Source organism: Myxocyprinus asiaticus, chromosome 26 (genome assembly GCF_019703515.2).
Source record: "Myxocyprinus asiaticus isolate MX2 ecotype Aquarium Trade chromosome 26, UBuf_Myxa_2, whole genome shotgun sequence".
NCBI classification, from domain to species: Eukaryota; Metazoa; Chordata; class Actinopteri; order Cypriniformes; family Catostomidae; genus Myxocyprinus; species Myxocyprinus asiaticus.
The window spans coordinates 22,159,571-22,186,633 of record NC_059369.1 but is presented as its reverse complement, the minus strand read 5'-3'; the positions used below and the strand labels follow the sequence as shown (position 1 = coordinate 22,186,633).

At 38.5% G+C, this 27,063-nt stretch overlaps 1 protein-coding gene across 3 annotated transcripts in view; it reads left to right on the top strand.

The window, feature by feature from the left end:
- Positions 1 to 26,151, top strand: part of LOC127417410 (protein-glutamine gamma-glutamyltransferase 2-like) — a 35,057-nt gene extending 8,906 nt beyond the window's left edge. The window contains exons 4-14 of one of the 3 annotated variants that reach the window (XM_051657445.1): positions 5,117 to 5,235; positions 5,650 to 5,778; positions 5,935 to 6,112; positions 6,527 to 6,665; positions 7,383 to 7,486; positions 8,211 to 8,453; positions 8,886 to 9,152; positions 9,600 to 9,760; positions 9,852 to 9,988; positions 24,708 to 24,885; positions 25,458 to 26,151. In XM_051657445.1, the coding sequence (XP_051513405.1) occupies positions 5,117 to 5,235; positions 5,650 to 5,778; positions 5,935 to 6,112; positions 6,527 to 6,665; positions 7,383 to 7,486; positions 8,211 to 8,453; positions 8,886 to 9,152; positions 9,600 to 9,760; positions 9,852 to 9,988; positions 24,708 to 24,885 (1,655 nt within the window). In that variant the 3' untranslated portion in view covers positions 25,458 to 26,151. Of the gene's footprint in view, positions 1 to 5,116; positions 5,236 to 5,649; positions 5,779 to 5,934; positions 6,113 to 6,526; positions 6,666 to 7,382; positions 7,487 to 8,210; positions 8,454 to 8,885; positions 9,153 to 9,599; positions 9,761 to 9,851; positions 9,989 to 24,707 lie in introns of all 3 variants that reach the window. The other 2 variants (XM_051657444.1, XM_051657446.1) reach the window with 2 other exon arrangements.
- Positions 26,152 to 27,063: the final 912 nt, after the last annotated feature.

The window sequence follows — 27,063 nt, the reverse complement described above, 5'->3', positions numbered from 1 at the left end:
ATATAAGGGACCACGCCACCGGCAAGAGGCAAGAGAGTCTGGGTCCAGAGACGTATTGTGAAGCTGATGTGTAATTGTGAAGCTGATGTATTATTGTAAAGCTGACGTGTTATTGTGAAGCTGTAAGCGCTGAAGTTTATTCATTAAAACCCTTACCTGTGAGTGAAAGAAACCAGTTCCCTGCATCCTCCTTCCCCTCCTGACCTGAAATTCGTTACAGTGTTTCTTCAAGAAATGCACCTTTCTCCGCAGGAAGCTGAAAATTTTGGAAAGATATGGGGTGGGCATTTTTATTATAGTGCTGGCTCGAGTAAGAGCAGGGGAGTCATTATGCTGATAAGTAAACATCTACAATTCAAATGTCTCAAACTAAGTAAAGATAAATTAGGAAGAGTCATTATTGTTTTAGCTGAAATTCAGGGACAAAGTCTTATTTTGGATAATATTTATGTACCTAACATTGATGATCAGGGCTTTTTTATAAATCTTGAAGGGATGTTGCAAGCCGCTGGCACTCCTCATGATATAATATTGGGAGGAGACTTTAATCTTTTGATGGACTCAGTCCTTGATCATAGTGAAGCAAAAGTGTGCAAGCCCCCTAGAGCAACATTGATGCTTCACAGGATGTGTAAAAAATCTTGGTCTTACAGATATTTGGAGACTTTTGAGCCCATCTGAGAGGGACTATACATTTTTTCATCAGTCCATAAGATTTACTCTAGAATAGATTTTATATATATATATATATATATCTAAGTCCCTCATTTCATCTGTTGTTGATTGCTCAATTGGAAACATTTTAGTCTCAGATCATGCCCTGGTGTGTTTAGAGGTGTTGCCACATACAGAGAAAAAGAAATCATATAGTTGGCACTTTAATATATCCCTTTTGCAAACTCCTGAATTCCAACAAATTCTAAAGACTGAAATCAGTGTCTATATGGAGACCAACTGGTCCTCAATATCCTCTGTGGGTGTGGCTTGGGAGGCACTTAAGGCAGTTCTTAGGGGCCAGATCATACAGTATGCATCGTTCACCAAAAAATCCAAAGCACAAGAACTCGTGGAATTGGAAGGGAATATTAAAAGTGCAGAGGCAGAGCTGAAGTGCTGAATGTCATCTAATGGCCTCAGTGGCCAATAAAGTGATTTGATTTGATTTGATTTGATTTGAATTGACCCGATTGAAATACAGATATAATACTATTTTGTCACGGAAGGCGGAGTTTTGGCTATTCAGAGCAAGACAGTCATACTTTGAGTTGGGGGACAAGGCAGGGAAACCTCTGGCTAGATATATAAAACTGAGAGAGTCTTTTTCTACCATTCCCTCAGTGAAATCTGCTGGTGGTGATATGTTTACCTCGGCCATAGATATTAATAATGCTTTTAAAGAATTCCATCTTGATCTCTATAGTTCCACGTCTTCATCTACTGATGAGGATATTACAAACTTTGTGGAACCATTAGAACTTCCTAAACTGACGACTGAGCAAAAAAATTATCTTAATTGTGAGAACCTTGGAGGAGCTTGGCAAGGAATTTCCAGGGCCAGATGGCTTTGCCGCTGAATTTTTTAGATCTTATGCTACAGAACTGGCTCCACTTTTGCTAGAAGTTTATATGGAATCATTAAAGAATGGAAAGCTTCCGCCAACCTTGACACAAGCCCGGATCAGTCTGATTCTTAAAAAGGACAAAGATCCAAGCAAGTGTAAGAGTTACCATCCAATTTCCCTGATCCAGCTTAAGTTACTTTATAGACACCCGGTAGTGGCGGTATAAACAAATGGATTAATTTCAGATTATTTTACTCTGGATAGGGGCACCCGGCAGGGTTGCCCTCTTTCCCCATTATTGTTCTGTCTTGCCCTGGAACCATTAGCAGCCACGATAAGAAAGAAGGATGATTTTCCAGGGGTGGTGGCGGAAGGTGTGGCGCATAAGCTTTTGCTTTACGCAGATGATATTTTATTATTCGTTTCCAACCCTACTAGATCTATGCCTTGCCTCCACAGAATTATTAATTCCTTAAGTTCTCATGATACAGAGTGAATTGGTCTAAATCCAAAGCTTTGGCTCTGACAGCGTAATGCCCGTTAACAGCTTTTCAGCCGGCGTCTTCCAGTGGCCCAAACAGGGCATTAAGTATTTGGATATTTTATTCCCAGAAAATTTGTGTGATTTAGTTAGTTAATTTTGACCCTTTTATAAAGGTTTTCAAGTGATGTGAGCAGGTGGGCGTCATTACATTTATCTATGACTGGGAAGGTTAATGTTATTAAAATGAATTGTATTCCAAAATTCAGCTACCTGCTACAGTCTCTCCCTATAGATGTCCCCCTCTCTTATTTCAAGCAATTTGATAGCATAGCAAAGTCTTTCATTTGGAATGGTAAACATCCCAGATTACACTTCAATAAATTACATAGGCCGATTGACAAAGGTGGGCTAGGCCTACCCAAGATTTAGTTTTATTATTATACATTCGGTCTCAGACATTTGGCTCATTGGTCGCTTCCACCTGAGTGTGCCCCTCCCTGGTTTTGTATTGAACAGGAAGTTCTTGCCCCTATTTCGCCATTGCAAAGCCTTTCTATCAAACTAACCGGAGAAGTTAAGTTACACCCCGTTATCTCACATTTGCACTCAGTATGGACTTGGTAAGTGTCCAGAGTGGTTAATTCGGACAGTTATTTAAATGTTGTTCGAGCATATGGCTGAACCCAAAATTATGTATTAATAAGTCCCCTTTCTGCTGAACAGAGTGGATTGTGACGGAGGTTAATATGCCCGGTGACCTATATGAGAGTGGGGTGTTGAGGTCCTTTGAAAATATGGTTCAACATTTTGGGATTCCCAGGTCTCAATTCTTTAGGTATTTACAGCTGCGCCACCTGCTCTGTACTATTTTTGCGAGTAGCATACACCCCCTAAAGTGGCAGATACTCTGGAATTGGTGATTACTGCTTTTGGAAAAGGCCATGAGGCATCTGTGTATTACTCCCTGCTAATTCAGTGTCTGAAGGACGGAGCTTCAACTTCTCTCAAGAGGTTATGGGAGAAAGATTTAAACTTGGAATTGGAGGGGGCCTGGGTAGCTCAGTGGTAAAAGATGCTGGCTACCACCTCTGGAGTTCGCTAGTTCCAATCCCAGGGTGTGCTGAGTGACTCCATCCAGGTCTCCTAAGCAACCAAATTGGTCTGGTTGCTAGGGCGGGTAGATGGGGTCACATGGGATAACCTCCTCGTGGTCGCTATAATGTGGTTCATTCTCGGTGGTGCGCATGGTGAGTTGAGCGTGGATGTCGCGGTGGATGGCGTGAAGCCTCCACACGCACTATGTCTCTGTGGCAACGCGCTCAACAAGCCACGTGATAAGATGCGTGGGTTGATGGTCTCAGACCACCCGGATTGAGGCAAATCACTATGCCACCACGAGGACTTAAAAGCGCACTGGGAATTGGGCATTCCAAATTGGGTGAAAAAGGAAAAAAAAATAATAATAATTGGAGTGTGTTGGTATTGGAGGAGGGAGTGTGGGCTAGGATTCTAAAAAATGTCAAGTCTACATCTAGAGATGCAAGGGTGCGCCTTATGCAATTTAAGATTTTACATCGATTCTATTGGACCCCCTCTAGATTGTATAGGCTTGATCTTAAAGACACACCCACCTGCTGGCAATACCAATCAGAAGATGGGAACATAACCCATGCTTTTTGGTGGTGTGTTAAGATCCAAGACTTTTGGTTGAGGGTTCAGAGTTTTATGTGTGACTTATTGGGCACTCAAATTTCATTTTGCCCCAGACTCTGTATTTTAGGCGATGGGGCAGTCATTAATATAGGGGATAAATGCATAAAATGTGGGTCCTAGCCAGTGTTATGATAGGTAGACAGATCATTCTTAGGGGATGGAAGTTGGCTGGAGCGCCCTCATTCCAAGAGTGGTGCACAGAGATGGGCAGCGTAGCAGCATTCGAGGAGATGTCATGTAGAAGGCTAGGCTACTTAGATTCCTTTAATACAAAATGGGGCTGCTATTTGGCCTTTTTGGAGGGCTCTCGGGGAGGGGCTGTGGTGAGAGATGTGCAATTTTAAATGTGTGTGATTATTTATATATATATATATATATATATATATATATATATATATATTCTTTTTTTATTATTATTCTTTTGTGTGTGTGTGTGTGTGTGTGTGTGTGTAACTCAAGTTGTGACCACAGGGATATTGTTGAGGGTCAGGGTGGGGTTGGGGACTGGGAGTGGGCAGGGAATAATGGGGGTTATAGTTGATTCTATAAATATATGTTTTGCTTTTCTGTTCAAGTGTGTGAATCAATAAAGTGTTAATCTGCAAAAAAAGTGAGCCAGTGTTATGATAGGTAGACAGATCATTCTTAGGGGATGGAAGTTGGCTGGAGCACCCTCGTTCCAAAAGTGGTGCACAGAAATGGGCAGGGTAGCAGCATTCGAGGAGATGTCATGTAGAAGGCTAGGCAACTTAGATTCCTTTCATAAAAAATGGGGCTGCCATTTGGCCTTTTTGGAGGGCTTTCGGGGAGGGGCTGTGGAGAGAGATGTGCAAATTTAAATGTGTGTGGAAAAAAAAAAAAGAATTGGAGAGCTCCACCTCTCCTTTGTGATACCTTATGTATTAAAAATGTTAAAGAATACAACCTTATTGTAAAGTGTTACCAAATTTTTTATAGCGCACAAGTTGGATGGTTCACTTTTACGATACATTAATGGTGGGTGACCTTTTTGTAATTTTGGAGCTTGATAGTGTAAGTCCCATATGAATTTCTTTCTTCCATGAAACACCACCTTTCATGTTACATGGAAAAAAGAAATTCATAGGGCGTTGGAATGACATGAAGGTGAGTAAATGACAGAATTTAAATTTTTGTGTGGATTATTACTTAGTTGGAATTTTTTTATGCTCTAGCTTTTCCTCAAACCTTCTATTTAAATCAGATGGTAGTCCAATTTTTATGTTATGGCAAGTCATATTATCAGATGAAGATGTAAATATTCCAGAGACAATACATAATATATAACACATGTGATCATTTTGGCCTTATAAATCACAATTATATTTAATTCCTTTAGAGGATGCAGTGTACCTCCCTAGTGAGGAACTGTTGCAGGAGTACATTTTAAATGAAAATGGAATCTTGTACCAGGGCTCTTGGGATGACATCACCACCGTGCCCTGGAACTTTGGACAGGTAACAAACACATGCATTCACATGAGATCCAAATTTATACTGTCCCCATCTGTCTGTTTATACAGTCTTGTGGTCAGTGCCCTCTCTGAGAAAGTGTCATGGCCTGAGATGACTGACATAAGGTCAGGATTTATGGGCAGTGTTGCATGGTGGTGGAATCCAGATGAGGCAGCGTGTGAATTGTGACAGATTGGTGGCAGAGGAGCTACAGAGGGCTTGTCTGCATAGTAATCATCTCTCTGTAGATGTCGGACATTTTCTGCCACAAATGTCAGTCTCACAAACAAGTGCTTGTTCCCACTTCAACCAGAGAGAAATGGAAGGCCTGAGAAGGTCAAAGCAATCTAGATTCACCAGATAGGGTGGGGTAACAGAAGGTGCTTGTAATTTCCATGGTGTTCTCTTTTTAAACAGTTTGAAAAAGATATGGTGGATATTTGCTTTGAAGTACTGGACAATTCACCCACAGCCATGAAATATTCAGAGATGGACATCGCCAACAGAGCAAGCCCAATTTATGTTAGCAGGACAGTTACAGCCATGGTAAGATGTGAAAAGAAAAGATGGTTATTTTCTCTCTTTGCCCCTGTTATAATCATGTTTGTTTAAACATAATTGTCTTTTCACTGTATTGAACAACAGGTAAGTTCATGCAAATGTAACTGACCAAGTTGAATTTATATACTATATCTTTGACAGGTGAATGCTAATGATGATCGGGGAGTGGTATCTGGGCGCTGGGACGGAGAGTACAGTGATGGGGTGGCACCCACACATTGGACTGGCAGTGTACCCATCCTGAAGCACTGGAGTGAGGGTGGGGGACAGAAGGTGCGCTATGGCCAGTGTTGGGTATTTACAGGGGTGGCCTGCACAGGTAAGACAGCAACTTTATGAAAGTTGTCAATAAACAATTCTACCATTCCACAGATAATCAGAGGCTGCTAAAGGATAGTTCACCCAAAAATGAAAATTGTGTCATCCTTTACTCACCCTCATGTATGTTGTTCCAACCCCATATGGCTTTCTTTCTTCCATGGAACACTAAAGGAGATGTTAGGCAGAATGACAGCCTTTTTGCATATAATGAAAGTGAATGGTGACTGAGGCCATCAGTCCCTAACATTCTGCCTAATATCTCCTTTTGTTTTCAACAGAAGAAACAAATTTATAATGTTTGGAACAACATGAGGGTATGTAATTAATGAAATATTTTTTTTATTTTTGGGGGAACCATCCCTTTAATATTTTTTGGGTCTCATATTTGGTCTATACTCTGCCTTTTCCACAGTCCTCCGCTGTCTCGGCATTCCAACCAGATGTATAACTAATTACTCATCTGCTCATGACACTAACGCAAACATTGCTGTGGATTACCTTTTCAACGAACAGCTGGAAAGTGTGTCTGAAGGCAGGAAGGACACAATCTGGTGAGACAAGGAAAAACTGAAGATTTCACACAAAGATGATGTAGTTGTACACTGTAAAAATTTTGTCAGGTAACCCAAGAATGCGCTTTATGTGGTAACATCTAAATTTACTGCTTTTAATCAAGTCAAAAATTAACTTTTCAACTTTTTATAGTGTACCCACACTGTAAAAACTTGTAATTGTTACCTATTTCTTCTATTTCTTATCTATATCTAACCCCTTAAAAAAATTTTTGTTCATGTAACCTAGTATTGTCAGGCTGATTTAGTCATGTAAAATAATATTTTTGACTGCCAATACAACCAGTTAATTTCGATGTTACCACATGAAGTATTTCATTTACTGTCTTCACATGAAGTTTCAGACAAGGTCTTAACAATGTCTCAAACTGTGTTCAGATTTGCCAATGTACAGTACCAAAGTGTGCAACCAAAAATCAGAGATCTCAATACAAGCTCAAATATTTCTCTGTCTTCTTCCAAGACCAATCTGAGCTATGCTATCCACACTCATTTTTTAGCGCTCTACTTTTATGCATAACAACAATTGTCTTGTTTGTCTATTTTTATTTCTCCTAAGGAATTTTAGGACACATCTGTTACTTAAATTAGACATAATGGAGAACTCCATTCAAACAAGTCTACTTAAAGAGCAACCTCCGAGCACTAACATTTTCCTCTGGGTAGACCCTGACCTGTGAGAACTGTTTTTAATAGGAATTACCACTGTTGGGTTGAGTCCTGGATGAAACGTGATGATCTCATGGAAGGTTACGATGGCTGGCAGGTGCTAGATCCAACCCCTCAAGAAAGAAGTGATGGTAGTCTTTACGATACTGTCAATAGTAGCTATCTTCTTAGTAGTAAGCTTCTTCTTTAAAGGGATAGTTCACCCAAAATATACAATTCTCTCATCATTTGCTCACCCTCATGCCATCCCAGATGTGTATGAATTTCTTTTTTCTGCTGAACACAAACGAAGATTTTTAGAAAAATATTTCAGCTCTGTAGGTCCATACGATGCAAGTAAATGGTGGCCAAAACTTCAAAGCTCCAAAAAGGACATATTTAAGTCCTTTTGTTTTACTATAAATCTCCACTTTCACATTCTTTGGTTTTGACAGGGAGAATTTATAGTAAAAAAAAAAAAAAGGACTTAAATATTGATCTGTTTCTCACCCACACCTATCATATCACTTCTGAAGACATGGATTTAATGACTGGAGTTGTATGGATTACTTTTATGCTGCCTTTATGTGCTTTTTGGAGCTTCAGAGTTCTGGCCACCATTCACTTACATTTTATGGAACCAACAGAGCTGAGATATTCTTCTAAAAATCTTTGTTTGTGTTCAGCAGAAGAAAGTCATAAACATCTGGGATGGCATGTGGGTGAGTAAATGATGAGAGAATTTCATTTTTGGGTGAACTTTCCCTTTAAGTGTACAATACAAAAGCTTCCAGAGAACTTTTCCTCTGTCACATCCCTCTGTAGGATAGAATGTTAACTAGCTCTCCCACATCCTCTTCTTCCATGTTATTACAGGAGTGTTCTGCTGTGGGCCTTGCCCAGTCCGAGCAGTCAAAGAGGGCGAAGTTGGGTTGAAATACGACATCCCATTTGTGTTCTCTGAGGTAAACGCAGATCTCGTTGTCTGGATTATTCATCCAGATGGGGAGCGAACTCAAGTGTCCCAGAATAGCAAAACGGTAGGGCGGAACATCAGCACTAAGAGTGTCTATGGTGATTTCAGAGAAGACATTACTGCGAACTACAAATATCCTGAAGGTAACATCCAACAACCAGACTGCCTGTAGTATACACTCAATAGGTTAAATGTATTGAGCTGCACTGAACTGAAACTGATTTTTGAGCTGTCTCATAAAACGTTGTTCACAACATGCTATCTAATGAAAGGATATGTCAGGTGGTTGGAAGGGAGGGGTTTAAAAATAAGAGGGCATTAATGACATCAGCCATAATGGTAAATCATTTCAGAGGCGGAGCAAGTGATTACATTTTGATATAAGATTACGAGAAACATTTTTTTCTTTGGAATGATGTGTACAGATAAATCATTCACAATTAGACCAGGAATGTGCATTAAGGAAGTTAATAGAATCAATTTTGATTTCAAGTTGTATTTTATAAGTATATTTGTTCATGCTAACTGATTCTATTTTCATGTGTATCATATTCACTTCCCCTGTCTCTGCACAGGCTCAATGAAGGAGCGAGAGGTTTATAAAAAGGCAGGAAGACAAGTGGCTCAACAGAATGAAGATCCAGGGCAGCTTGAGCTCTTCATCAAGCATGCTCCAGCTATCCACGGCACAGACTTTGATGTGATCATAGAGGTGTATAATGCTGGTGGGGAGGACACAGATGCACAGCTCACAGTCACATCGAACGCAGTAACCTATAATAGCATCCACAGGGGAGAGTGCCAGAGAAAGACAACCTCTCTCACAGTGTCAGCTCACAAAGGTACGACCAGGAAAATTAGGAAATATACTGTACATAGTGGCTACCAAAAAGTATCCTGAAACTTTGGGAGAATTTCATTGCATTAAATAACAAAATATAAAATCAAATGGCATCTGCAAACAAATTATTTTTGTCGCTTTTATTCACTTAACTGCACAGTTCTTTACCATTTTTGCTATTACTTTTCACCAAATTGTCCCATGGTCATTTTTAATGGATGTATGAAGTCAGTACCCCTCCAGTTCACACAGTGTTTTAGCAGAATAACCTCAGTTGTGTAGCACACTTAATAGATGTTCCACCTACCATTTCAAAAAGAAATTGTTTAAATCCTTTAGTCTTAATTTTGAACAATATTTATTAAGCTTATGCAGTATATTGAAATATTGACCTCTCATTTAGAGCCTTTTGACAATAAATTCAAAAATATCTATGCATCATTTTTAGCACATAAAGAGGTGCTGCGACTTCAATATGACCATTATGGAGTATGTGTGTCTGAGCATCACATCATTAGGGTCACAGCGCTCCTCCAACCCAGTACACAGGACAACATCATCCTGCAAGAAATCAACATTCCCTTGAAAATGCCCACACTTCATATCAAGGTAATAAATTGTTCCACAAATACCCTCATGATATCCTTGGCTCTCAGTGCAGACCACTTTTCCTAATAACTGAACATTTTCTTCATTCTAGATTATTGGAACAGCGATTGTATCACGTAAGCTGACGGCACACATCTCCTTCACCAATCCGCTGCCTGTTAGTCTTAAAGGAGGTGTGTTTACTGTCGAAGGGGCAGGGCTAACAGAAGCAAAGGAAATAAAAACACAGTATGTACTGGTTTTAGCATTTAAAAAGAGATAGTATTACTGTAGTATTTTTTTTCTTTTTTTTTTCTCCCCATTTCTCCCCAATTTGGAATGCCCCATTCCCAATGCGTTCTATGTCCTTGTGGTGGAGTAGTGACTCACCTCAATCCGAGTGGCGGAGGATGAATCTCAGTTGCCTCTGCCTCTGAGACCGTCAATCCGCACATCTTATCACGTAACTTGTTGAGCGCGTTACCATGGTGATATAGTGCGTGTGGAGGCCAACGCTATTCTCCGCGGCATCCACGCACAACTCACCACTCCGTCAACACGTGCCCCATCGAGAGCGAGAACCACACATTATAGCAACCACGAGGAGGTTACCCCATGTGACTCTACCCTCCCTAGCAAGCGGGCCAATTTGGTTGCTTAGGAGACCTGGCTGGAGTCATTCAGCATGCCTTAGATTCGAAGTCGCGAGTCCAGGGGTGGTAGTCAGCGTCAACACTCGCTGAGATACCCAGGCTCCCCGTATTACCATAGTATAAAAGTGGAACTACTGGTGTGGAATATCACTTACGTCCAGTTATATGCATTTCTTTTGGGGTAATACACATGACAGAGTAATGTCACATAGTTAGCCAATCATTCAGAAATGTTCTGCCTTGAAAAGAATTCTGTTGACCATACTGCTATATTTCATTGTGTAATCCAACCAATAAGACCTTCAAATTAATTGGCTGCCCATTCATCAAGAACTGGTTGTTTGGCTTAATGATACATAACTCATACACATGTGTGTGTGTATATATATATATATATACACACACGCACAAACACACACACATTATAGACAAACTTATCCATGAAATCATTTAAAATCAGTTGTTGGAATATACAGGGTCTGCACTCTTCATTTTACTGTAGACCACGATGTACTAAGTAGTTTAACAGACATTAACATCTCTATCTTTCATGAGACATGGTGTCGCAGAAATTAGATTTTACATTGTCCAAAAGGATACAGAGAAATTGTTGTTCCCTCATTAAAAAAATCAAAAATAAAATACGGCCGTGATTCAGGTGGAATACTTATATGGCATAAAGACAATCTAAACCACTTGATTAAAATAGTCAAAACTGAAAATTAATTTATTTGGCTTGAAATATAAACAGTCCTACCACAGAGTAAACATTACCTCTGTGCTGTTTATATTCCACCTCATGACTTTCTCAAACTTTTTTGAACCAAGGACCCCTTTCATAACCCCAAATTCTTCACGGACCCCCGCCCCTCCACCATCATCACAACAAATATTATATTATTTACTAGAAGTATAAAAATGATCTCAGTGAGTTCCAATAAGAACGGCTAGGCACTGCTGTCCTTTTGTGTCAGGCTTCTGTGTGCAAGTGTTTCAGTTACATTTACATCCAGCGATTGTACGGCAATTTACAAGTGAGAAATACAACAATACAAACAATCCAAATCAAAGACAGCACTAACAAACACCGTAAAATAAAGCAGTCTGTTGCTCAGCTGAGGTTTTAGCGCCATCCGCAGGATTAAACATCATAGAGAACACCACAAATCTCAAACAGTTGCCTACTGATTTTCTCGTAAATTATTATAATTTCCCCCTATAGTCAAAGCATGAGTTTAAACATGAGTAAAGCCCCATATTCTTATGATAGAAAAAGAAACAGTTGAGGACTGATTAATTCATTTCTTTTTTTTTTTTTTTTTTTACTATATCACATTATTGTTGATAATTAAGCAACGGTAATGATACGATAACACAATAGGTCTATTCCTACAGCTCTCTTCCTTTCGGTAGCGGATGGGACGCAATTTATATTCACATAAATGTCAGTTACACTGAAGTGGAAAAAAAATATACTGTATACTGCATAAATACAAAGAAATTACCTAATATTGACCACTATTAGACAGATGGTATGGTTAAAATAAGGGACACTGTGTGAGAAAATACATGATCACGTTTGACGTGAAGCTTGATCGTCAATTGTCATCTTATACTAACTTATAATATGACAGTAGCATACTTTATCTAGCAAGAATAACCAAAATAATTAAAAGTATATACAGTCAGAAATGGGGACCTTGCTAAGCCAGTGCTGGTCTATGGCTTGTGAATATTCACCCTCATTGTGGTCGATAACTTAAAATGCATGTTGTTAAAGGTCCACTCAGTAACTTTTGTCTTTGTGTCATCTTTTGACTTAGAGTGACTCCTTGCGGTGTGGATGCAGTATCATTCAAAATCAATAGTTTTCAGTTCCAGATGCCACTGTAGAAATTCATAATCACAGTCAGCCATGATTAATTTCATCCATGAGTGAAAGTGTCCAATATCAAGGCAGTTACTGAGATTAAGTGAGTAGTGTTCAGCTGGTCATGTGATCATAACATGGCAGCCCCCATGAGGGGACCCTCTCCATATAGATTTAAACCGCTTTTATAAGGTTACTAAAATGACTACAGTCCTCATCTCGTGTGAGTATTCATGGTTTTATAAATATGTTTCAAAATGACAATTAATTTCTTTAGGAGTAAAATAATAGTAAAATAATAATATGGCTCAAAACAGTGTTACTATGAATGCAAACTTTAATACAGTGAAAAAGACACACTATTAGCATAACATAAATATATATAAATAAATAAAAATGTCCAACATTCTTTTGAATGTCCATGTACTAAAATAAAATATTTGATGCCATGAGTGTACCTTCATTTACTATTACTATTATTTTGAATGGCCATGGAAAATGAAGCAATGTGATAATTTTACCTGGTCGCAAAAAGTAGTCCATTAATTAACCTGATGAACTTTCACCTTTTGCTGACCCTTTATGCTTCGCAGAGCTAATGTGTGCTTCTAAATCACTTGCACCTTTATTAGCAACTGACACATAAGTGCCAGCTTTACATGTCATACATTCTGCTTCCCACGGATCTCCACCTGGACAAAAGCATGGGAATTTTTTGTGCAAATCTTCTGTAAATTTGCACTTCCGTTTGGGCATTGTTTCCACTCAGCTGTCATTTGCTGCTACTGTCAAGCAACTGTTTGATGCCAAACACAACAGCGCTTTGCGCGTTCACGGAGAGATTGACAGGCAGGAATTTGGCCAATAGTTGCTTCAAGGCTCTTATAATCGACCAATTGGTGTGCGAGAAGGCGGGACTTACAAAGAGGGGTTAAAGCAATGCAAATATGCGTGTACACAAAATGAAGTATTAGACCAGATGCAGATCATAATGCAACTAAATGCCAGACATTTTCGCAAATTTAGAAATCCCGGCCGGATGCTTTTTTAAGGTCCGAAAAAGAGGACATGTCCGGAAAAAAGAGGACGTATGGTCACCCTATTATAGTAGTCAATAGCTTTATATCGAGTAGTTTTTTATTGCCTATTTGCTTACAACATTGCAACACAATGTTCACAATTCAGGGATTTCCCAAGGACCCCCTGGCTATTTGAAAAGGACCCCCAGGGGTCTGCGGACCCCAGTTTGATAAATGCTATTCTAAAGTTACAGACTGATAACTTACACTTCCAGTCCAGAGGAAATATCCTCAAATGTGGAGATTTAAATACAAGGACTGGGAGGGAGATTGATTACGTAAATATTGTCAATAATGGTCACATACTCGGTGACACCTTGTTTCAATCCCCATCAGTTATCACAACAATAAACAGTTATGATAGTTTAGTGAACACAAATGGAAAACAAATGTTAAAGCTCTGTAAAGGTTTAGGGCTGTACATCATCAATGGCAGAACCAGGGGAGATTCTCTTGGTAGATTAACGTATTGTTTCAGACCAGGAGCCAGTGTGGTCGATTATTCAAAAACAGATATGATCCAAACTTTATTAGTGCTTTTACAGTCAGACCTCAACTCCCCATTTCTGATCACTGCCAAACAGTGCTGTACTTGAAACAACCATGTGAAAAGACCAACAATCCTCCCCTTGTATCTGAAAAACTGTTTCCTTTGAAACCCAAACTCAAATGGAACCAATACAACCTTGAACAATTCAAAGAAAACATGAACAATTCTATTATATTAAAAATGCTGGATGACTTTATGTCCACTGATTTCACCCCAGATATTAATGGAATAAATTTAGCAACAAACAACCATAATCATATATTTGAAACATTGGCTTCTTTATCTAACATTAAAAAAAACAAATATAAAACAAATCAACAAAAAATTTAAAAAGATGTGTGGTTTGATAATTAATGTAAATGTAAACTAAGAAGGCTTACTAACAAAAAACATAATGAACCAGACAATAAGGGTTTCTTACTCAAACTGTCTGAAGAATTACAAAAGACTTATACGCAACAAAAGAGAAACATATTTTAAATCCAAAATTGATGAAATTAATGAATCAATAGACCAAAACAATTTTTGGAATCTCTGTAAGAAATTTGAAAACAGAAATTTCACTTCAGAGTGGCTCAATTTGGAAATCTTCAAAAATCTTTATAAAAAAAATTGAACCCACAGACCTCAACCAGCTTCAAAGAAAATTAAAGCAAAAGATAAAAAATTAAAAATGAAATCAAAATCCATTGGATACCTTCATAACAATGTCAGAAATAACAGAGCATATTAAAAATCTTAAATTAAAGAAAGTATGTGGACAAGACAACATTAGCGATAAGAGCCACGTGACGCCATGCGAAGGGCAGACGTGTGAGGGACAGCTCTGCGCACTTTGCTAATTTTTAAAATTATTTTCATGATATAATCCGGTGAAATTCGATACACCCAGTTACACATTTGCTGTTTGAGGTAAACATGACAAAGAAGTCAAAATCCTCGGGCTCTGGAGACAATAAAAGATTTTCAAGATGAAAGCCCAGACAGGCCTGTGGACCGGGGACTCGATTTGGTTGGCGTGGCGGGAGAAGGAATCCAGCTTCAACTGTCCAACATGTCGGTGATGTTTACGAAAGTACTTGCGGACTTGGAGGATCTCACTGTAATATGTCGATCGATTATGGCGATGGAAAAAAAATTCTTTAGTTAGTCACAAGAGTGACAGATGTTGAGAAACTAATCAATTATTTGGAGTCATCAGAGGGAATTAGCCGCTAATCCACCCATGACCAAAGTTGATTTGGAATGTGTTCTTGAAAAGCTTGAAGATCTTGAGAATAGAAGCCGCAGGAATAACATTTGAATTGTTGGAATTCCTGAGCATGAGGAGGGCAGAGATATGGTGAAATTCCTAGACAAGCTTTTCCCGAGTCTGCTCGACATATCAGGCCACAAGCTGGAAATCGAGCGAGCTCACAAAGTCCTAGCTCACAGATCTGCTGAGGGAGAAAGGCCCCGATCGATTCTGGCCACATTTTTGAGATCATCCGATAAAGATCTCGTGTTGCGCCAGGCGAGGAGTAAAGGAAAGCTTTCTTGGAAGATTTACAATATTTTCTTGTTCCCGGACTTTGCGAACTCAACAAGAGAGAAACGTGATCAGTTTAGGGAATGTAAGAAACTCTTACATATGGGGAAGATCACTTTTGCTCTGATGTTTCCGGCCAAACTGAGAATAAACACCAAGGATGGCAGCAAAGTATTTACATGTCCCAATCAGGCAATGTCTTTTATTGAAACAATGGGTGAGTAACCATTGAGTGTTTTTCTTGTGAGTGGATTGACTCACTGTACATACTCTGGCATTCGGAGGAAGCTGGGCGCCATTTTTGTTTCTTTTTGCGTTGGCTCCGCCGAGCGGCTGGAGTTTGTTTTGTTTTGTGGATTAAAACATTTCCTTAAAGAAACTTTTGCATTGACGGAAGATCACTTTTACAATGAAGTTCCCAGGCAGATTGACTGCAAAATATCTACATGCCCACACAAAGGATGTCTTTTATAAAGTTGGCGGACTGTGTAACTCATGGGATATACTTTTATGAAGCCTCCGAGTGAATTGACTCTTGACCATCCGAGGAACCGGGATGCGTGTTTCGTTTCCTTTTGAGCTGGTTCCGCCTAGTGGTTGGAGCTTGTTTTGTTAAATAACACTTCTTCAGGACAGTTATGGATGAATCTGTCAGTTCCTTGTGCTTATGCCTCCTGTTGGCTGGAGTATGATTTGTGGAGTATTTTCGTGGTACATTGGAATGATTACGTCATCTGCTGCGCTCATCAGCTGGCTCACTGTATATTTGTTTGTCTGTCCGAGCAAAATGAACGGCTTTATATCAGCTGGAATTTGTTTTGTGAAGGAACACACCTTCGAGACAGTTCTGTGAATGAGTTTACACGTTCTTTGTGTTTATTCTGCCTATTGGCTGGGGTTTGTTTTACAAAATATTTGATGTTATGTAATTTGCCTTACAAATTTGTGAGGCAAAATTGAGCAATCCGATGGCAAAGTTGTCGCGGGGGCTCTTGTAGGCGTACATGGACTCTTTGAGTTTAAAGAAATTGACGCCGGTTGGCGCTGTCGTGCGCGGTGTTAATGCGCATGTTTTTCTTTTTTCTGTTTGTTTGAGGGTTTTCTTGTTGCATTAATGTTAAAATATCATCTTCATAATTTTGTTTTTGGCACACAATTTATTTTTTCTATTATATCAAAATGTCAAATATTAATATGAGTGTACTATCTCTCTTCACATGGAATGTGAATGGGTTGGGGCACCCCATAAAAAGAAGGAAGGTTATTTCTTTTCTTAAACGTAAGAAATATGATATAGTATTTCTTCAAGAAACACATCTATCCCCGCAGGAAGCTGAAAAATTTGGGAAGATATGGGGTGGACATGTTTTCTTTAGTGTTGGCTCAAGTAAGAGCAAGGGAGTCATTATATTGGTAAATAAACATCTACAATTCAAATGTCTCAAACAGTTTAATGATAAATTAGGAAGTCATTATTGTTTTAGCAGAAATTCAGGGGCAAAGTCTGATTTTGGCTAATATGCTGATGATTAGGGCTTTTTTATAGATCTTGAAGGGATGTTGCAAACCACTGGCACCCCTCATGATATAATGTTGGGAGGAGACTTTAATCTTTTGATGGACTCCTTGATCATAGTGAAGCAAAATTGTGTAAGCCCCCTAGATCAACATTGAGGCTTCACAGGATGTGTAAAAATCTTGGTCTTACGGATATTTGGAGACTTTTGAACCCATCTGGTAGAGACCATACATTTTTTTCATCAGTCCATAAGATTTATTCTAGAATAGATTTTTTTTTTTTTTTGATATCCAAATCCCTCATTTCATCTGTTGTGGATTGCTCAATTGGAAACATTTTAGTCTCGGATCATGCCCTGGTGAGTTTAGAGGTGTTGACATATATAGAGAAAAAAAATCATATAGTTGGCACCTTAATGTGTACCTTTTGCAAAATCCTGATTTCCAACAAATGTTGAAGACTGAAATCAGTGTTTATATGGAGACCAACTGGTCCTCGGTATCCTCTGTAGGCATAGCTTAGGAAGCACTTAAGGCAGTTCTTAGGGGTCGGATCATACAGTATGCCTCATTCATCAAAAAATCCAAAGCAGAGAACTCGTGGAGTTGGAAGGAAATATTAAAAGTGCAGAGGCAGAGCTGAAGCGCCGTATGTCATCTGATGGCCTCAGAGAATTGACCCGATTGAAATATAGATATAATACTATTTTGTTGCAGAAAGTGGAGTTTTGGTTATTCAGGGCAAGACAGTCATACTTTGAGTCGGGTTACAAAGCAGGGAAGCTTTTGGCTAGATATATAAAGCAGAGAGAGTCTTCTTCTACCATTCCCTCAGTGAAATCTGCTGGTGGTGAAATTTTTACCTCAGCCATTGATATTAATAATGCCTTTAAAGAATTCTATCTTGATCTTTATAGTTCCACGTCTTCGTCTACTGATGAAGATATTAGAAACTTTGTGGAACCATTAGATCTTCCTAAACTGAAGACTGAGCAAAAAAACTCTCTTGATTCTGAGATAACCTTGGAGGAGCTTGACGAGGTAATTAAGTCCCTACCTACTGGCAAGGCTCCGGGGACAGATGGTTTTGCCGCAGAATGTTTTAGATCCTATGCTACAGAACTGGCTCCACTTTTGTTAGAAGTTTATACTGAATCATTAAAGAATGGAAAGCTTCCTCCAACCAAGACACAAGCCCGGATCAGTCTGATTCTTAAAAAGGACAAAGATCCAAGCGAGTGTAAAAGTTACCATCCAATCTCCCTGATCCAACTACATGTAAAAATATTGTCAGAAATTTTGGCTAACCAATTTAGTAAGGTTATGACATCTCTTATACATATAGATCAGGTGGGGTTTATTCGGAGCCGCAGCTCTTCTGATAACATCAGGCGTCTCATCAATATCATGTGGTCAGTAGCGAATGATGAATCGCTGCCATCTCACTTGACGCCAAAAAGGCGTTTGATTTGGTAGAATGGGATTAACTTTTTAATATTTTGGAAATGTATGGGTTCGGGAGTACATTTATTGGTTGGATTAAGTTACTTTATAGACACCTTGAAGCAGCGGTTCAAACAAATGGATTAATTTCAGATTATTTTACTCTGGATGGGGCACTTGGCAGGGTTGCCCTCTTTCCCCATTATTGTTCTGTCTTGCCCTGGAACCATTAGCAGCCGCGATAAGAAAGGAGGATGATTTTCCAGGGGTGGTTGCGGGAGGTGTGGCGCATAAGCTTCTGCTTTATGCAGATAATATTTTATTATTTGTCTCTGAACCTACTAGATCTATGCCATGCCTCCACAGAATTATTAATTCCTCTGGATACAAAGTCAATTGGTCTAAATCTGAAGCTTTGGCTCTGACAGCCTACTGTCCAGTAACGACTTTCCAGCTGGGCGCCTTCCAGTGGCCCAAACAGGGCATTAATTATTTGGGGATTTTATTCCCAGCAAATTTGTCTGATTTAGTTAGTGTTAATTTTGACCCTTTAATTAAAAGGTTTTCGAGGGATGTGGGCAGGTGGGCTTCATTACATTTATCGATGATTGGGAAGGTTAATGTTATTAAAATGAATTGTATTCCAAAATTTAACTACCTGCTACAATCTCTCCCTGTAGATGTCCCCCTGTCTTATTTCAAGCAATTTGATAGCATAGCGAAGTCCTTCATTTGGAATGGTAAATGTCCCAGATTGCATTTTAATAAGTTACATAGGCCTATGGACAAAGGTGGGCTAGGCCTACCCAAGATTTTTATTTTATTACTATGCGTTCAGTCTCAGACATTTGGCTCATTGGTCACTTCCACCTGAGAGAGCCCCTCCCTGGTTTGTCATTGAACAGGCAGTTCTTGCCCCTATTTCGCCATTAAAAAGAATCTCTATCAGACTAATCGGAAAAGTTAATTTACAACCTGTTATTTCGCATTTACACTCGGTATGGACTAAAGTGTCCAGATTGTTTAAACTGGACACTTATTTAAATGTTGCCTCGAGCATATGGCAAAACACAAGACTGTGTATTGGCAAGTCCCCTTTCTGCTGGCCAAAGTGGATTGTGAGGTGGGTTGCTACACTCGGTGACCTATATGAAAGTGGAGTGTTGAGATCGTTTGAAAACTTGGTCCAATATTTTGGGATCACCAGACCTCTGTTTTATAGGTATTTACACTCTTACACACCTGCTTTGTACTATTTTTGGGAGTAGCACACACCCTCCTAAGGAGGCAGATGCTTTGGGAGAGGTGATTGCAGCTTTTGGAAAAGGTCATGAGGCATCAGTGTACTACTCCCTGTTAATTCAGAGTATGGGGGACGGAGCCTTAACTTCTCTCAAGAGAGTATGGGAGAAAGATTTCAGCTTGGCATTGGAGGAAGGAATGTGGGCTAAGATTCTTAAAAACGTTAAGTCTGCATCTAGAGATGCAAGGGTGTGTCTCATACAATTCAAAATTGTGCATAGATTTTATTGGACCCCCTCTAGACTGTATAGGCTTGGTCTTAAAGACACACCCACCTGCTGGAGATGCCAATCGGAGGATGGAGACATGGCCCATGTTTTTTGGTGGTGTGTTGAGATCCAGAAATTCTGGTCGAAGGTTCAGAATTTTGTGTGCGATGTGGTGGGCACTTGGGTTTCGTTTTGCCCCAGACTTTGTGTTCTGGGCGATGGGGCGGTCATCGATGTGGGGGATGGCCATATTGAGAACTGGGTTCTGACCTGTGTGCTGATCGCCAGACAGGTTATTTTGAGGGGTTGGAAGTCAGCTGGTGCGCCCCCATATCCGGAGTGGTGCACGGAGATGGGGAGGGTAGCGGCTTATGAGGAGGTGTCATTGGGAAGACGGGGTGATTTAGATTTGTTTGTCCGGAAATGGGGCAGGTATTTGGAATTTTTGGGGGGCTCTTGGGTGGGGTGTGGAGAGAGTATTGTAGTATAGTTTTTAAGTGAGTGTGATTATTATGTGTGTATATGTATATGTTTGTGTATGTATGCATGTATGTATGTATGTGTGTGTGTGTGTGTGTGTGTGTGTGTATGTATATATATATATATATATATATATATATATATATATATATATATATATATATATATACATATTATGTTTGTATGTGTGTGTATGTGTATGTATATATTTACTTATGTGTGACCACAGGATTGTTTTTTGGGGAGGCGGGGTGGGGGGTTGTGGGGTTTAAATGTTGTGTGTGTGTGTGTATGTATATATATGTGTATATATATATATATATATATATATATATATATATATATATATATATATATATATATATATATATAATATGTATATGTGTGTGTGTGTGTTTCTTGTTATTATAAGATTTAATCAAATATGTTAATTACAAAAACAAACAAAAAAAGACAACATTAGCAACTAAATGTTTAATCTTAGCAGCTCCAACATAATCAAAGCTTTAGTCAAAACATTCAATCTGGATTTTGGTCTGGTATCTTCCCAGAGATCTGTTCTGAAGGACTGATCACCCCTACATTTAAAAAAGCAGATAAATTTGACCCCAATAATTACCACGGCATTTGCCTGGGCAGTGCCCTAAGGAAGTTATTCTGCAGTATAATAAATAGCCGCATAGTCACATTCATTTCAAAACACAACATCCTAAATAAATCACAATTTGGCTTTTTACCAAAACATCACATACACCACATTTATTCTCTTCATACTCTAATTAACAAAAACATCAATGACAAACAAAGAAAAATATTTGCATGTTTTATAGATTTAAAAAAAAGCATTCGACTCAATTTGGCATGATGGTTTATTTTGCAAACTTCTTCAAATTGGCATTGGCAGAAAAACATTTGATATTAATCCCTGTACGCAAACAGTAAATGTGCAATCAAAATGAGAAATCACAGGACAGTATTCTTTCAGCAGGGACATGGAGTGAGACAGGGATGCAGTCTGAGTCCAACCCTATTATCATCTATATAAATGATTTTGCAGCAGCTCTGGAGCAGTCCAGTATCCCTGGCCTCGCTCTACATGACACTGAGGTCAAATGTCTGCTGTATGCAGATTATTTAGTCTTGCTGTCTCCCACAACAAAGCTTGTCCCTGCTGGAGTACTGTCAGGAGTGGGCCGTTACAGTCAACCTGGACAAAACCAGAGTCATGGTATTCCAGAAGAAAGCCAGATCTCAGGGAAACAAATACCAGTTCACCTACAGAAGAGAGGTCCTACAGCACAGCACCAGCTACAGTTATTTGGGCATTGAGATCAGTGCATCTGGGGGTTTCAGTCTGGCTATAAATGCATTTTATGCAATTAAATCACAATTCAGCCATAGGAAATGACCAATTAAAACATGGATTAAATTATACAACTCAATCATTAAAGCAATTCTATTATATGGATGTGAAATTTGGGGACCAGTCTTAAATTTTCTTAAATTTTCAAAATTGCAGTAGAAAAAAATCAGTAGGAATTTGCAAAGAATATTTTGGGGGTACATAGAGGCACTTCCAATACTGGCTGCAGGACTGAATTAGGCTAATATCCCCTAAACATTGAAATACAGAAGAGATCTGTTCAATTCTGGCGTCACCTGCATCAGTCTGATCCCAAGTCTATAAAATATAAAGCCCTCCTCGCCAATTAAATTCAACCAGTGTCTCATCCTCTAAATACACTGGCTCTTAAACTAGTTAATGAAACTCAACCCGTGATTGACTCCAGGTAAAGATTGACTCTAAAATCATTATTAAAGACAATGAGAAAAATCTAAAAGATACTCATGATAAAATATTAAAAACTCAATTTGACCTCCAAAATAAACTCCAATGTTATTCAGCCCTAAATAGAACCACAAAATTGGCAAACTACTTATCAATTAAACAATTTAAAGAGAGAAAATCCTCTCAAAATACAGATTTAGTGATTATGATCTAGAAATAGAGAGAGGAAGACTTAAGAAACCTGGACACGAGAGAGCAGAGAATATGCAGACACTGCAATCTAAAGAAAATAGAGGATGAGAAACACTCTCTTCTCATCTGTCCCAGGTACCAAACTGTGAGATAAATGTTTTTCCCCACATTTGAAACACTGAATCCATCATTCCTTATACTCAGTGATACAGAGAATATCCCCTATATACTTGGAGAGGACTGCAGCACAGCCGCACTAGCTGCTAAATTTGTGTCTGCCATTCACACTGATAGACATGACTAATTCATGGTATACATTTAATTCATATTGTACGTATTCTCCTATTCTGTGTGTATATATATATATATATATATATATACACACAGTGGTGTGAAAAAGTGTTTGCCCGCTTCCTGATTTCTTATTTTTTTGCATGTTTGTCACACTTAAACGTTTCAGATCATCAAACAAGTTTAAATATTAGTCAAAGATAACACAAGTAAACACAAAATGCAGTTTTTAAATGAAGGTTGTTATTATTAAGGGAAAACAAAATCCAAACCCACATGGCCCTGTGTGAAAAAGTGATTGCCCCCTAAACCTAATAACTGGTTGGGCCACCCTTAGCAGCAACAACTGCAATCAAGCATTTGCAATAACTTGCATTGAGTCTTTACAGCGCTGTGGAGGAATTTTGGCCCACTCATCTTTGCAGAATTGTTGTAATTCAGCCACATTGGAGGGTTTTCGAGCATGAACTGCCTTTTTAAGGTCATGCCACAGCATCTCAATAGCATTCAGGTCAGGACTTTGACTAGGCCACTCCAAAGTCTTCATTTTGTTTTTCTTCAGCCAATCAGAGGTGGACTTGCTGGTGTGTTTTGAATCATTGTCCTGCTGCAGAACCCAAGTTCGCTTCAGCTTGAGGTCACGAACAGATGGCCGGACATTCTCCTTCGGGATTTTTTGGTAGACAGCAGAATTCATGGTTCTATTTATCACAGCAAGTCTTCCAGGTCCTGAAGCAGCAAAACAGCCCCAGACCATCACAATACCACCACCATATTTTACTGTTGGTATGATGTTCTTTTTCTGAAATGCGGTGTTACTTTTACACCAGATGTAATGGGACACACACCTTCCAAAAAGTTCAACTTTTGTCTCGTCAGTCCACAGAGTATTTTCCCAAAAGTCTTGGGGATCATCAAGATGTTTTCTGGCAAAAATGAGATGAGCCTTAATGTTCTTTTTGCTCAGCAGTGGTTTTACTCTTGGAACTCTGCCATGCAGGCCATTTTTGCCCAGTCTCTTTCTTATGGTGGAGTCATGAACACTGACCATAACTGAGGCAAGTGAGGCCTGCAGTTCTTTGGATGTTGTTGTGGGGTCTGTTGTGACTTCTTGGATGAGTCGTCGCTGCGCTCTTGGGGTAATTTTGGTCGGCCGGCCACTCTTGGGAAGGTTCACCACTGTTCCATGTTTTCGCCATTTGTGGATAATGGCTCTCACTGTGGTTCTCTGGAGTCCCAAAGCTTTAGAAATGGCTTTATAACCTTTTCCAGACTGATAGATCTCAATTACTTTTTCTCATTTGTTCCTGAATTTCTTTGGATCTCGGCATGATGTCTAGCTTTTGAAGATCTTTTGGTCTACTTCACTTTGTCAGGCAGGTCCTATTTAAGTGATTTCTTGATTGAGAACAGGTGTGGCAGTAATCAGGCCTGGGTGTGGCTAGAGAAATTGAACTCAGGTGTGATAAACCACAGTTAAGTTATGTTTTAACAGGTGGGGCAAACACTTTTTCACACAGGGCCATGTATGTTTGGATTTTGTTTTCCCTTAATAATAACAACCTTCATTTAAAAACTGCATTTTGTGTTTACTTGTGTTATCTTTGACTAATATTTAAACTTGTTTGATGATCCGAAACATTTAAGTGTGACAAACATGCAAAAGAATAAGAAATCAGGAAGGGGGCAAACACTTTTTCACACCACTGTGTGTATATATATATATATATATATATATATATGCCTTTTTATTCTATTTAATCATTCTTAGTATTTAAATGTTAAAATTTTCTCTTTTCATTACTACTAATTGTTGTATTTGTTATTGTATTATTATCTTATTTAAAACAGTTTGTATTTACATAACCTTTAAATGCTTTGGCAATACTATACTCCGATTGTTATGCCAATAAATTAATTGAATTGAATTGAAAATTGATTCTCTTTCAGTGCCTGCATATGAGCTATTAGCCACAAACCCAGGTCACTGAATTCAGTTGTCAAAAAGACATGTAAGCTATGGTTGAATTATGTTAAATTATTGTGTCTCTCTTTCTCCTATAGTAGTAATATTGAACCTGGTCAGAATGTGATGGTGAAATTCTCTTTCAAACCTACCCGTGTTGGACTGAGGAAACTGCTCATCGACTTTGACTCAGACAGATTGAGAGATGTCAAAGGAGAAGCCACTATCATTATTCGCCGAAAAAAGAAAAACATGAATGCTCTCCCAGAAATCTAGGCAAGCATGTACAATATACTGTAGACAGCCACAGACTATTCAGTGTAATTCACACAGTTGTAAAAGATCAAATGAAACAGTTGTGTTAAAAGGACAGTTCATCCAAAAATTTAAATTCTGTCATCATTTACTCACCCTCATGTTATTCCAAACCTGTATGACTTTCTTTCCTCCGTAGAACACAAAAGAAGAATTTTAGCCTTGGTAACCATTTACTTATATTGCAACTTTTTTCTATACAATGAAATAAATATTTAGTGAGGCGGTCAGTCCCTAACATACTGCCACAGAATAGCCACAGATCGTCACTCACATGTCTGCTTCTTGCATGGCATCATGTGACCCCCGACTCCGGTATTTTAATCTATGTCTTCAGCAGCAATATGATAGGTGTGGGTAAAAAAACAGATCAATATTTAAGTCCTTTTTTACTATCAATCTCCACATTCACTTTCACATTCTTCTTTTGTTTTTGGCAATTCACATTCTTTGTGCATATCGCCGTCTACTGGTCAAATGTGGAAATGTATTGTAAAAAAGGACTTAGATCTGTTTCTTTTTATCACCCACAGCTTTCATATCACTTCTGAAGATATGGATTTAACCACTGGAGTCGTATGGATTGCTTTTAGGCTGCCTTTATGTGCTTTTTGGAGCTTCCGAATTTTGGTCACCATTCACTTGCATTGTATGGACCTACAGAGTTCAAAAAATCATACACATCAGGGTTGGCATGAGGTTGAGTAAATGATGAGATTTTTCACTTTTGAGCGAACTATCCCTTTAAAATGTATAATTTATCCATAACCAATGTATATATGATGATAAATATGATCTCTTAAAAATAAAATAAATAAAATAAAAAATAAAATACCAAAAAGTACTATGATATTAGCATGTTTCTTTTTGGACATGTACCATGGCAATATCATGTTTTTATACATGTTCCATAGTAATGCCATGGTATTCTATGAAGCCCCTTGGAGAACCATGTAATTACCATGGTACATGAATTTGGTAATCATTCACTATCATGGAGTATATCAAAGTAACTTTCTGTTGCCTAATAGCATCAACGTACTATGGTACTACCACACCACAGTACTCTTTTGTGAGGGATATATCTTGTTACATACCTCCATTTATCTATAAACAGATCTATATAACTATAGCAAGGAAACACCAAATAAAACGTACATGTATTTTACATTTGGTCAGCTATTGTATGTTTGCAGACATGATCTTGTATTTGTAGTCTTTGAAAAATGCAACTGGAGATTTTAGACAAAGTAACAACTGAATTACTCTGTGATTTCTAAAGAGTAACCTTCCCACCGAGCAGGTGACCTTTATTACAGGTACATTTGTCTGTCATTAATAGTGCTGTTATTGTCACATGATTTATCAACCCATATGGTATCAAATTATATGGTTTACAGCTGGTTTTAACCCTTAAATGCATGGGAATTTCACCAAATACTCCTACATATTCATGTCTATAGAGACCCGGTACGTAAATCTATCACAAATGGATCTACAAAATGCACAGATGTAAAATTTTCAAAGCATTTTCAAGACAATTAGAAAATACTAGGAAATAATATATTCTGACTTGTTTTGTTTTATTTTCATATATAAAAGAGATGATGCAACAAATCAGGTCAAATCAAGAACTGGATTAATTACTTTCACACTGAAATTTCATGAGACGCAACTAGCTGTCAATCATATATTGAGCTACATGTTACATAAGATACAGTACACATAAGTATTTTCTCAGGTACTTTTTGAGTCTAAATAGACGCACAACTTTCAACATAAATTTCAGTCGGACACCCGATTGACAACAGCCAAATTATTCTGTTCATGTGTTACATTTGCTATGGTTTACTTCCACGATGCCTCTTTGTCAAATAGCAATGTCAAATGTAAATCAAGTCAATCACTGAAACATCAGTGCCACCTTGAGTAAGAAATAGCGTGTACACGCTCATGGAATACTGATAATTCACCACTGTCACACAAAAACATCAAAGTGATATAATAGTCATTTGTATGAAAATAGTACTAATTTCTCTTGTAATAAACAAAGAAATCAATATTCTGTGATAGTAAATTTACAAATATGAATTAATTTATGGAAGTGCAAAAAAAGAAAAGAAAAGAACAACACCATTA